At 32.5% G+C, this 14,134-nt stretch overlaps 1 protein-coding gene across 2 annotated transcripts; it reads right to left on the bottom strand.

Moving 5' to 3' along the window:
• Window positions 1-988: 988 nt before the first annotated feature.
• On the bottom strand, window positions 989-13,648 carry LOC148275231 (uncharacterized). 2 transcript variants are annotated; one of them, XM_088235972.1, is made up of 10 exons: window positions 13,506-13,648; window positions 9,911-10,218; window positions 8,127-8,289; window positions 7,309-7,480; window positions 6,772-6,873; window positions 5,839-6,061; window positions 5,171-5,350; window positions 3,623-3,822; window positions 2,894-2,990; window positions 989-1,337 (listed from the first exon to the last, which is right to left on the bottom strand). In XM_088235972.1, exons 1-10 carry the CDS (start codon window positions 13,515-13,517, stop codon window positions 1,280-1,282), a joined length of 1,515 nt encoding a protein of 504 aa, XP_088092098.1. In that variant the 5' UTR covers window positions 13,518-13,648; the 3' UTR covers window positions 989-1,279. The 2 variants fall into 2 exon arrangements, with proteins under 2 accessions (XP_088092098.1, XP_088092099.1); XM_088235973.1 differs by having other exon boundaries at window positions 1,135-1,337; window positions 6,772-6,870.
• Window positions 13,649-14,134: the final 486 nt, after the last annotated feature.

The raw sequence follows: 14,134 nt of genomic DNA on the forward strand, positions 1-14,134 counted from the left end.
AATTACGAATACGAATTGAAATGCCATATATTACGCGCTTGTAACGTGTTTATTTAATTATATGTCATTGTATTAAACGCACAAGTTGTTTAAATGAACTTTGTTGTTTATTAAATAAAGCAACAATTGTTTTCCTTAACATAAAAAAGATGAATATATTTATTTCCGTGGTGAATGTAATTATATTAAATAATTTAAAATGTACAGTATGTTCAAAAATGAGATTAACTTTCATAAATATGTACGTTTACATGGTAGGTATCTAAATGTATTTATGCTCTGTAAATTGAGATTAAAATAAATATGTATTTCTATAATAGGTATGTATATACAAAATCTCATAACACTTTGTGCCAGTAAAATAAAATATTGCCAAGTTCAACTGTATGTGTAAAGAAAAATACAGTAATATGAAGTGCCAAGCACTTTAGTACGATGAGAAAAATATTGCGATGAATTAAAACGAATTCTTCTATACTCCAACATTAGCATATAAAGTTAAAAAAACATAAATACTACCTTAAAATATAAATCTAAAGTATTTTGTGATGTTTTCAGAATTAATTAGATCATTACAAGTTTTTTTTAAACACGCTTCCCTTAGCTGCTTTAATAGTAGTTTAAATACACCAAATTCAATTTCAAATACACACAAATATGTACACAAATTAATGTTAAAAGAATTTCAATTGTAAAGTGGGTGGCAGAATAATTTATTGTGGCTGCCACGAAGATCGGAAACGAGTGATGTGTATAATATTGTCAAACCCAAGCGGGTCCATAGTAAGAGTAGCAAGGTGTAATATAGCTAGCACATGTACAACACACAAACACCAGAAGGACTATGCACTCACTAGAGGATAACAAAAATCCAATCACACGAAGAAAACCTCCACGCAAACATTTACTCTAATGACGACAAATACATTCAAAACATAGATCATTCAAATGTTCACCTCAAAATTTGATTTTGATTTGTTTCAATATATTTTCACAATATCACAGTTGTTCATCATATTACCTGGACGATATACCGTTTAATATTTATAATTACTTCTAACGGAAGAATCGGAGAATATTCACCTTTGCATAGTACGTCCCGAGTGACAAAATAAACCAATTTCGACTAGAATTGTACGCAATAATACACCACCGCGCAAGTAGGGCAAGAACGTTTACATTCTAGATATTTAGAGATCATAAAATAGAACAAGGAAACAATAATGTTTGCGAAACTTAGAGAATGCTCATTATGGGCATTTGATATTTGGACCTGCGCTCAGTTGCCGGATGCTATCTTTCTCGGTTCTGCCGTTAGGTCTTCTACACTGCCAGATCTGCGAAACAAAGCATTCCACGTATAATATACATTTGAAGAAATACATGGAAATATCACAGAACAATGTATGTACATATTATAAAGCAATAGAAAAATATTATATACTACAAATACAGATAAAAATACGTTTATGAAATTGATTTAGAATAATTTGTTGTATTTTCAAAATCAATATGCACATTATGGAGAAATGTTTTCATACATTACTTTAACTTTTTCACCGCTAAGCATAGAGTATGTTTACCGTCACCCGTACGCGGCGGCATATTTTCAAGCGCTAAAAATTACAGATGAGATTTTTAAATCGTTTAATTATCTTCCCAAATACTTGAACTTCAATAATCGAATAAGTTTGATTTTTCCCTATTGGGAGATAAAAATACGAAATAAATCTACCTTTAATATAAAATTCATATTTGAAGCACTATAAGGTTATTCATTACATCGTCGTTGTGCTGGCAATATCTGTTAAGTAACTTTTTTAAAAAATTTCAGGAGATCAACAAAACAATGTACTTTTTGATGATGGATTTTTTTCACATATGTATTTTTTTATTAAAAATATTTAAAAAAAAAAATTCAAGTATATTTTATGAGAGTAATCTTAATGAGAAATCAAATATCGTTTTGAAAAAGAAAGTTCACTTAACAGATATTGCCGGCGCAACAACAATACAAGTACATATTATTATAAACAATTTTATCGATAGTCCATATCTCTTGGAACATATTTCAATCAATTGTCCCGTAAAGTCAACACGACAAGTTCATTTTTTTTATAATTCATTGCCCAAAAATAATTATGTTCAAAACTCATTTATTTATCGTAGCTGCTCCAAATTTAATTTACTTTGTCCCCATTTAGATATTTTGAATACAAAATTTTGTGACTTAAAAAAAAAAATTTTTGAAACACTTGTCAGTGTGTAATAAGTTTATGTTTCTTTAATTATGTTTATTTTATTATAATATCAAAATTTTGAATTGGTCAACTATATTATGAAAATCCCTCTCCTCCACTCCTCCACTCTAATTCCTCAGCTCTTTTTTTTTTTCTCATGTCTTTATAATATATTATTTTTCTCTTTACTGTGTAACACGTTCTCTCATTATATTTGTGAAAAACTTTGACTGGATGTATGTACTATTTTTTATATTTTGTATTCTTAATAAAAATGCATATCATGGGTGATACTGCAATACCGCGAAACTTTTTTTTTTACATTATGTTTTACTGCAACAAATTTGTTATAAGGGCCAAGAGCTGTTGGTTTTAAATTATTGCTATTTTTACTCTAAGTGATTATAGTTTTTCTGATTCTAGTAGTACAGACTGGACAAACATTTAATGCTGTTAAATTCTACACTATGTAAAAAGTTAGCATATCTTTTTTGAAGGTTGCACTGGATTTACTTCAAACCATCAGATTGATGGTTAAATAAATATGTATATATTTGTGTACAAAATTATTAGTTTTAAAAAAACACAGAACAGAAGCGAGGGTAGAGAAGATTCTAAAAGTATGTAGGTACTTATTCCCATTTCAATCCTACCTGAGTTTGTCATCATTTTTCCACGATGTGACTTGGATGTGCGGAGGAGGGAGATAGCTGCGCAAAGACTGCACCAACTGGATAGTGTCCATTAATACTGAAAATCCAAATTATAATGATTAATTAGATGATATTTACAGGTATGCAAACAGTTTTCGAATTGCAATAATTATAAAGGTTATCTTATGCAAATGTATTGCTTTTGATTAGGCAATAGACAATATATAATTATTGTGCAGTGAAGAATCGTCATTTTTCTGCATCCAGACGGATTAAGAATACAGTTCTGTGTGTGAAACGGGACCAGAACCCTGGAGGAGTGTTTTCAACTCGATGGCTGATCTCAGGTAAAAATCCTGAATAAGCAAATCAAGTGGAGATAAATCCACCTCGTGTGGCGGTTGACACATTCACCTAGCCTTCCTGAGGTCTGATTCCTGGGAGGGTGTGAAATATTGATTTTAAAGGTTTTTTTGGACTACAAAACTTCATTGTTCCTGATCAATTATGACTAATCACCTTACTTTCATGTAACAGATTTACCAATGTAGTGCCCTATGGACCACTGGGTGTGGAAAAGGGGATTATGATGATGAAACATCTGATCTCCAAACTTCATACCGTAGAATTCGGCGCCTGCTAATCCTAGGAGCACTTACGACTCTTGTGACATTTCCGCTTAGCCAAATTTAGAAACATTAAAAAATGCAATACTCATAAAGGGATTACTTTTTTGAAGTTGTTCACTCTGCTTGCCGTAAGGTTTGCACATGGCCGGGCGGACACAGGGCCGCATGCGGTGCAAGTTGCGTGCCAGCTCCGCGAAGGCGCGCACCACCCTCTCTTGCCCTCCACCACTGGCCGCGGCCCCCGCCCCCGCCAAGGACGTAGCCCCCCCAGACAAGCCCTCCAGCGTCTCCAAATTGGCTCTGTAAAAATAGAAATACAAGTTCATATAAAACTGACTGCCGACATTTTTACTTTAATTTGACCATGACATTGGCTGATTGTGTATGAAAATACCTGGTATAAGTGTGTAACTAATTAAAAAATATGTATGAATTGTGCATTAACAATACCTAAAGTTAAATTATAGTTTAAAAGAATAGTTAAAGGCTTATTTCATTATAGGCATTTTCATGGGTAAACTCCTCAACAAAATCTCTTCTTGTTCCTATCTTTTCCTAATCCTAATCTTTCCTCATCCTTTACATCCTTCCTAACGCCTTGGCAACGTAATTATTATTTTATAACTCGTTTGTAATATTTTCATTTTTTTGTTCATTTGTATGTTTACAAAAAATGTTGTATAGTTGTAAAAACTTTCATTGGACATATACATTACTATTACTGTGTGAATTGTTTATAAATTTTCAATTTTTTTCCAAATAATTCATTAAAAAAATTTTTTTTATAAAAAATACATATTTGCATTTAGCAAATGTTCATATTTTGAGGCCATTTCCTGCAAGTCGTAAAAATCCACATTGAAAAATGTGTTAGCAAAGTGTATGGTCTATCTTTGGGTAATCCCATGTAGGCTGGAATTGTTCCAATGTTTTGGCTACTGTTACAGGAGCCATCTTCAGGGGAAACTATGAAAAAAATGTCTTTGTACTAGTAGTTTGCACATTGTCGCAGTCGGCAGTAGATTTGTTGTACGGCCCCTTTGCCCGATATATTCTTCGTTGTAAGCCCTGTTTGTCTGATATATATTACTTCACATTCTTAGCGGTTAAGTTAGTAAACTGCTGTAGTTTTCAGGGGGTTCTAGTCTTTTGGGTCCTTTGTTTTACCCATCATCCCAAACATTTTGCAAATTGAAGAAGTTGAGATAAAATATGTTTTTCAAGGTGTTTTTACACTAAAATATTTTATAGTCCTTGGACTGGCCTGAAGAATAAGAATGATCAAATTACACCGAAATTGGTGGACCAATGCCTTATACACCACTAGGTGCAGATAATAGAATGATGATGATTTCTAGTCCTAACTACTTTTCCTGTGTTAAGTTAGGCAATTTTTAATGATATATTAATTCTTTCACTCTAAAAATGAGAACACACAGTTTTTATTGAGAATAAAAAATGACAGTTAATTGTGCAATTAAAAGTTTTGATTCTATCTTACTGTGCATAAGCTGGGCTTCCATTTATGAGGTCCCTGGTTCAATTTCTAACATGATTGACTTAAGATATGTTCTTGTTCAAAGGGAATTTTTTTACTGCTGTATTAGGATACACTGCGACTGGTAAAAAGAAGAATTTGAAGTCTTACCTGAGAAAGTCGTTGAGTTTATGATCCGAGGCGTCATAGTGTGCTATGGGATTAGTGGTTAGACTACTGGAAGACTTCACTTTGGTCTGTTGGCTCAAACTCTCCATTTGCTGCTGTATTGCTCGTTGCTTTTCCAAACTTGCCAGTCCGTATTTTTCCAAGTTTTGCTGCGCTATCGCTCTGTGTAGAAAAATCACATTCAGGGTGATCAAATTACAATCCTCTCCTTAATTTAAATAGGAACAGTCTCAAAAAGTAAGTCTCTTTTTTGTATTTGAGATAGTGATTAATATTTTTCACAGTATAAAAATATCATATATCTCTATCATTTGAATGAAAAAATAGTTAATAGATAACAGATTAAACACATTTCTCAAATGATGCGTATCTCAAAGATACAGCGTATGTCAGTATACCAGAACCTCTTTTTACACAGTTAACTAAAAAGTATGTTAAAAAGAGAATGGTGAATATGTTCCCTAGTATAAAAATCAATTCAGAATTTTTTTTAAAGTAATTATAGTGACTGACTAAAGTTTCAGTTTTGGCCAGTTTCGGCCAATAAAATGAGTTTCGGCCGCTGTTTCAGTTTCGGCCTTAAATTCATCTTGTCATCAGCTGACTAATCAATAATTTACATTGAACATCTATATTTCTTTATCCCTTACCTGTTTTGCTGGTGTATGATGGCCTCCCGTATGTGTTGCTGTCCTTTGTCCCTCGCGCGCTGCTCCCGCTCCCGCTCCCGGTCACGCTCGCGCTCCAGGAGTGCGGCAGCCGCGTGCACCGAGTGGGCGGGCAGCGGGGGTAGGGGTGCGTGCGGGGGCGCAGGGGGCGCTCCGCCCCCCGTCGCCTTGCCTGACTCCAGGCCCAGATCCATCCCGCTGGCCGCTGAAATACAAATGCCGGAAATGAGAACACTGTCACATTTAAAACATGATTTATTATATTTAGAAAAACATACAGTCATTCCTATTTAATATTAAAATATAGATTTTTAAATATAAAAAAGATTTTTTAGTTTAAGTAACAATTATTATCATGCACCTATCTTTTCTGAAAGCGGTTCATAAAGACAATAACTATCAAAAAGTAAGTTTAGTATATATGTATGTAATTAGTATTTACATATTTATATTAGTATTAATATACGTTATTATTATATATTGCTTTTTTTTTAATTCCTTTTTGTACCTAAGGTGTAATGCATATGCATAAGGGAACTCGAGACCTCTTGCATGCTAACCATTTGACTACAAGGCGGCAAATTTAGTTATTTAAAAAAAAACGCTTTCGTTTTTACTAGTGACATCATTCTATGATATTCTTTTTCGCCTAGTTTTACGAAATCTATTCACACATTTTACAGATTTTTTTTCATTATACGATCAAATGTACATATTGCGATGTGTTCAAGAAAACATTTTTTGAAAAAGTTCTTCTGCATTTTTTCTGGAAAGGAACCTAGTGCATGTTCTGAACCAAAAGTTTATTGCAATATGCTTATTTTTGGAGGAACGCGATTAGTTACAATGTATTATAATTTATATATTATGTATTAAATAGTAATTATATATTTTATGTAAAGTAAAAGTATTTACCTAAAGCAGCGAGGTGCGGTAACTGAAAATCTTGTGGTAGTGGTGTCCCCCGGAGTAATCTCTCTACAGCCTGACTATCGGCTAATGTCGGACCACCAGCTTCTGTGAACAAGCAAACCCTCATACAACACAGTATACAGAAAACTTTTTATACAGAATAATTTTTATTCAGTCAGAATAAAAGTGCAACCTGTTAAAATACCAAACTTTGCTATTTTTGAGAAAGCCTGTGAAAAGAGGGTAGAAGTTAACAGAGTTATATTTAGATATCTATAAAGTAAAAAAAATATACTGCGTGAAAATATGTACATTTGTATGAAGATTTGAAGTATCATCCTCGGTTACATTTTCATAGAGAAAATTCAATTTTATATTCAATATTAACTTCCCATTGTAATCAAGGCCCTGAATACTGAACAATTTGTCCCTTATAGTATTCTGCCAATATTATAATATTTTTTAAAGACCATCAAAACTGTTGAGCTTGATTGGTGTATTGCATCAATTATTATTAATAAAAGTAGGTGTTTGTTGTACCCGGAATGTAGGTGGGTTGTTGAGAGAGATGCTGCTGGATAGACTTCTGGGTGAGTTCCAACTGGCTCTTGTAATAACGACACGCAGGATTGGGACAGTTCTGTACGACCTCCATAATAAATTCTTTTTCCATACCAAAGTGATCTCGGCCTATCGTATAAGAGTCCACAACCTGGAATATGTCAGTGACAGATTAAGCATTTAAAATTTTAGAACAAATTTGCGATACTATGGAATTACTATAATGTACACTAGCAGCACTAAGCTAATGCGTGTACATCTAATACGCTGTGTTTTATATATGTAAATAATATGAAAAATTATATTTGTTTTGCCAATTTTTGAACTCATCAAACAAAAGTGAACCAATCACATTCCCGAGAAGGCAATTTCGTAAATATAATAATAAAAAATATTTATCAACAATAATATATACACTTCGGTTTCTCAGGAAGTTCTTAGTAGGTTAGGGTGTGAAGGAGGCAGTGTTATTATTTATAGAGAACATTTATTCCAGCTCATTTTCTATTCTGGTGAATTTGGATTTTTCTTTATGACATCATCACGCTTCACCCTTCTACCTAGTTATTCTACAAAGTATGTGATTGGCAGACTAATTTATAAACAATGATGATAAAGCTTTGAGTATTTAAAATGTGTAAAATTTAAACCATTTTTAATACTTTTTTCATCGATTTTAGAGAAGTTTTGCCATACAAGAAAACGATTTTCAAATACAATTTCAGGAACAGCAAATTTTCTCGATGATATTAAATTTATGTTTAACCTAAATAATGGCTTACTCAAATTTTACTCACCGCCCTTACTGTTCCCTCAATACCAAGATGGAGTCCATGTGGCCCATTCATATGTTTAAGCATCACAGCGTTGGCAAAGTGTTCGTACGGAAGAATTATTTTACCATTCTCCCGTAGTATCAATCTTCCTTGAGTGTCAAGAGCCACCCTTGATGCCATCAACCTATAAAAAGGAATCATTATAATATATTTTAGAAAATTTCTAAGACTAAGGGTCCACGTCGAAAATTAAAATGAGAGTGCATGAGACAAGAGAATGGGGGGACATCATTAGAATTCAAGCATTCTGTAATGAAATTATACAGATTATGTGAACCTACATACATAAAGCCAGATCCAAATTTGATGCCATGTATTAAACGACTGCTGGAGCATCAGGCTCATACCTCGCATTCAATTGTTAATAACATTGTATATTTTGAAGATGTCTAATTTTATATATGAATCTTACTAAGCATAGATATTCATTTGTTCAATAAAGTTTGAATAAAAAAATGTATATGTTTTCTTTACAGTTACCATCCACTATACAAAAAATCTCACTAACTTTTTTGCAACACAACATTAGATCTAAAATTTCCAGAGGCTAGTGATTAAATTAAGACCCCTTTAAGGAATTATATACTACAAAATTGTAACATGAAAATGAGATGAAAGCAACAAAAAAAATATATCAATATTCAAATTTCAAACAAATGATAACTATCAATAAATTTGGATAGGTATTATGTTTTCTAGGTTTATTGTGCCACGTATCACTCACACTCCTTGCGCACATTTAGGATCGCATCCATCATTAGGATGCACCTGAAATTGACACTGATAATAGATACAGGCAATGCGATCAAACATTGGAAATTAGTGCAAACGACCCAAAATTTGTTGTAAAAATCTATAGGTGCCTATAGACATACTAGACCAGACGTGGCCAAATGCAGCTGTTCGTTGAGATAAGTGCGGCTCCCAATGTATCTTGATAAAAATATAGATACTTTCTTTCCCCATCCAAAACATGGTTGCAAAATTTAGGGATTTAGCTTGAAGTGATAAATAAACTTTTTATCTTATTTTTTTAAAAAATATTTTTTTATTAATATTTTGTGTTTTTGATTTCATTTTTATATTTTTCTATGGGCTGTCCATGGTATCCGCAGCATTCTACGCCAGCACCACATTTCGAAAGTGTCTATCTTTCTTCGTTCACTTTCTCTCTGGATCCACGTTTCTGCTGCGACAAGAATATAGGAAAAATTAGGGTTTAGACCATTTTTACTTTTGTAGACTTGGTGATACTACGTTGTTGCCAAACTTTTTTCAATTTTTTTCATAGCATTTCGTCTCTCGATTCAGCAACACACCCTCCTCTTTTTACTATAATTGAGCCCAGATAAATATATTTATTCAGAAATTACTATTACTAATTACTATATTACCATAGTATTTGTTTTTTTCTATTTATTTCAGATTTGTATAGGAATATATAAATAAATTAGAATTTGTGTATTTAATACTATGTGAGAATGTGACATTTATGAAAATTCAGAATGTTGACCTCATGTATGCCCACTAAACATTTGACCATCGTCAAGCTACAATTCAGTTGTCAAATGTTGACAGACACGCTCTTTGTGACACATGGGCGATCATCACATACTGGTGACAAATATCGAGTTTGTTTATAGGTACAATAAAAAATGTGGTCGATAAATTAACATCCTTGAATTGATTAAAATACTGTTTTTGAGTCTAAAGTTCTTGTAAATTGGATTGTTAAATAGACTTACTGTAGATACGAGGCACTCGGCAGCATGGAAGATTCCTTCAGTTCCGTGAAGCACTGGAGCAGCTCCACACTCGGGCTCCACCCCTTGTTCTGTAGGTAGAGCTGAAGGAGCATGTAGAGCTTCTCCGTCACATAGCCCTCCGCCCCCGGAGGCACGCCCCCTCCCCCGCCGCCGCTCCCCCCGCCCGCGGCCCCCGCCGGGCCTGACCCTCCGCCACCACTACTCCCGCCCCCCTTTGATAGCACACTTTTCATTGTTTCCGCTAAGTCCATCTTGTAAACGTCGAGGTATGTACGCTTTTGGGAATCCTACAACAAAAGAATAACAAGCATCCATTAGTTTAGAATAAATGATAAGATAATTCATTCCTTAAAAAATATTTTACATTTAAATCCTACTTCACATGGTGGATACATAAGTAAGTACACGCGCAAGGGGTGTAGGAAGTCCTAAATCGAAAACATAGTTTTACTGTTACGCATTGTTAGATAAATAAATATTTTTAAATAATAACTGTGCGATTTTGAAACGGTTCAAAACTGGAGACCAGTGTGCACTTCTTATTTTTATTATAAGCAAAATAATATTAAATAAAACAGACTGAAATCTCCAGAGAGAATCATAAATAGATATTTCAAGAAAGGAATTATTAGGGAAAGTGGAAGTCTAGACCCTGGTAATCTGTCATATTAATCTGTAACATATAAGTTTACCCTTGACACAATGAAAAATAACACTAGTATTTGGTATCTGCTTTTGATTTTACAATGCATAATTGCTAAATTTTATAGTTCATATTATTTTAGGTTTTTATTAACAGTTAGGTAATCAACGAGTGTTTAAACAAAAAATATTTAAATTGTAAATAAATAAAAAGACTCCCCAGATACAACTTACAGTCAAGAAGTTAAGAGTTCGACATACTTTAAATATGCATATAAAATTAAACTATTTTATAAACCTATTTTTTGTCCTAATTTCAGCGATACCAATTATTTAACATATTGGACCAAATACAAAGAAACGATAATTGGTAATTGAGAATGCAATGATGTTGATTTCTTGAACACAATGTTTTTGTAAAGGGTATTTGTGCCCCTCTGAATTCAGCAGTGTTTTTCATTAGAATGTTTTTTCTTTTTCGGTCTTATTTATTTTTTTATCAAACTTAATTTGTATTTATTGGAAAAAAGCCAATTAAGATGTTTACCACATACAATAAAAACAGTACAGTATGCAAAAAGATTGCTTTTGTTAGATTTTTAATATTCAAACATAAGAGGGATTGTTAGCACAGCAAACTAGCACAAAAAAACCTAGTGATGACAAATATTTTATTTTGAATGAGAATCAATTGAGTAAAACTGATTATTATTGTAAAATAATTTATCATTTAACAAAGAAATTACTGATTGAACTAATACAGTGGAACCCTGTATTTATCATTAATCTGTTTCTGGGGGTCTAACGAATATAGAAACTATTATCCATAATAACTTAAATTTGAATAACCTGTTTTAAACTCCTATGAATGGTACAAAAATGAACAAAGTTCTTAAAACTTTAACTTTATTGTACTAAATGACGGGAGCGAAACGTCAAAATAAGTGACTATGCACAGCTTACCATTATATTTGACTTTCTATAATAATGTTTTAAAGTAACTGTGTTTATGGGAAAATAATTTAACGTAGTTATGCAGAAAGCAGCCAGTCCACAATTTAGGAAAAATGAGATATTGATGTTATCGGGTGCAGTAAGGTCAATTCTATGTTCTGCTAAAAACAGCCAGACCGCTTTCATAAAAAAAAAACTGTATTAATCAGCTTCAGAAAATGGTGTCAATCACAAAAACAGCATTTCTCAATTTGCAGAAAACACCCACAGCACTAAAAAATTCTTACAGTACTTTAAAAATCACTAAAACTAGTCAATTACATAATAAAATTGTTCTTTGTAATATAAAAAAAGTCATTATTATTGTTTATCATTTGTTAAGGTCAAAAACATTCTAACTATTGTGTAGATTTGATAATCCACGGTTTTCAAAAACATGCTATTTTCTCAGTTTATGTTTTCTATGGCTGGCTGCTTTCTGCATAACTTCGTTCAATTGTTATTTATGATAAATCACCACTGCCGTTTATATCTTCCTACAAAAAAAAATCTATAAAATGCACCCAGCCTGTTCTCAGTGAACGATGAAACTAACCTATTACCTCAGCTTATTCGTCCATACAATAAAGTACAATATATTTTACATCATAAACCCAGTTGCAGTTTTTTAGTACTAACCAAGGTAGCAGATCACAAATATAATTTGAAGATTCTCTATTTGGAAACTAGTATTTCGAACATTATTTCCGAAGGTCATTTTTGGCACTATTTATTTTAAAAGGAATCGGCCAGTGCTCAGTGCTGACATTTCAATCATAATGGAAATATTTGCTGAATGTCAGTGTGGTATTTTTTTAATAAACTTTTGTACAAGTGTTGTATTTAAATAGTGTAGAATAAATCTACGTAAATCGCAAAATTAATAATAATTGTTATTTGCGTTGATTTTCACAGAACCACAGAAAAAATAGCAATTAATGAACATTTTTTGTAGATTACCTAAAAAAAACATCGCTCGCCACTGCTAAATGGACATACAAAGTGGTAAAAGTGGAAGAAGAGAAAGGTTAATATGAAGAACAAGAGTTTCTATCAATTAAAATAAAACAGCCAATAGTATTTCCAATTCTGATCGTGGGGTCCGTTTTAATGATGATTCAGTAGCACTGGATTTAACTCGGATCCAATGTTGTTTGTGTCATCGAGTGTGCCACTGCAAGCGGTGGGAGTGACAATGGATACGGAAAATACTAACTAATGGGGAGGAAAAATTATCATCAAAATGTGAGGATTATCGAATATTTCAAATATGGGTGTTGACAAATCTGGAGGTTCCGATACAAATTACTTTATTGTATATATAATGGATGTGTCAAACCTATTCTATCATTATTCCCTCTTCAATTTAGAGGGGCCCAAATAGAAAAAATGACTTTAGGTTGGTGTTATTATATGATATTATGGTGAGATACATAAGTTTAAAAAGTACAAGATTTATATAAAGCCGAAATATAAATGCTAGGAATTAGCACCAGGACCTCGTTCCTAGCAACAAAACTTTCAAAACATGAATCTATAGTGGCAGACAACATAATAACTATAAGTAAGGTTAACAAATTGATATCAAATCAAACATGAGATGAGCTCAAAAAAGTAAACAATGGGATAAAAGTCAAATTATTCATGCATCAAAATAACTACAGCATTTGAAATAGCGTAAAGATGGCGAAATTTATCATTTACATACAACATATCGGAAGCATCCATAATTAATTACATTTAATTGCACTGCCGTGAATAAAGGTGTACAATTAAAGTTGGCGTCACCTATAGTTTGACATAAACAATGGAAGATAAACTAATAATAAAGTGTTATCTTCAATATAAAGCATGTTTACAAATTAATAATATTGTGCAAAAGACATATATTATATTTTAAGTAGCCAACTAAATATAATGTAAAAATAAAAAGGTATACCAGACTGGTCATAGATAGGTTCTCGGGGAAAATGTGTATTCCTAGGTGGTCCGATCACATTTGTAAATATTAAATTTACAATAAATTACAATGCAGCGTATCCTGTCTAAATCTTTTGACAGAAAATTGAAGTCACGCCCCAGTAAGCGCACAAAGTAAAATTATATCTAAAAAAAACTGCAAAAAACAGCTGATTGCATGTGAGGCTTTTTTCGTGTTGATTACCATAGACTATAAACATTTCATCTTGACGCCATGACAGACAATCAACAGCCATGACGCTTTCTGCATTATCGCATTTTTTGGCAGGTACCTACACAGTTTTTAGCATGTTCTTTATTTTTGACATTGTTTATTTTCAATTCAGGTCGAAATTCCCAGTTGAATATGTAATATTTTTGCATTTTTGTCTCATTTATTAATTTGTGTTTATGTTATTTATACTATACAACAATAAAATATTGCAATTTATCGGTTTAAATGGTTTGAATTTATCAACACTTTAAAAAGGTATTATTATATGTAAATTAATACTCTCATGTATATGTCGCCACCAAATAGTTTAATCGACTACTCAATAAGACGGCTAGGCTGTTTATAAAATACTAGCATTACATATTGAATAGCTA

The sequence above is a fragment of the Micrasema longulum genome, unplaced genomic scaffold (genome assembly GCF_059751315.1).
Source record: "Micrasema longulum isolate JH-2025_06_02 unplaced genomic scaffold, ASM5975131v1 h1tg001484l, whole genome shotgun sequence".
In the NCBI taxonomy this organism is placed as follows: Eukaryota; Metazoa; Arthropoda; class Insecta; order Trichoptera; family Brachycentridae; genus Micrasema; species Micrasema longulum.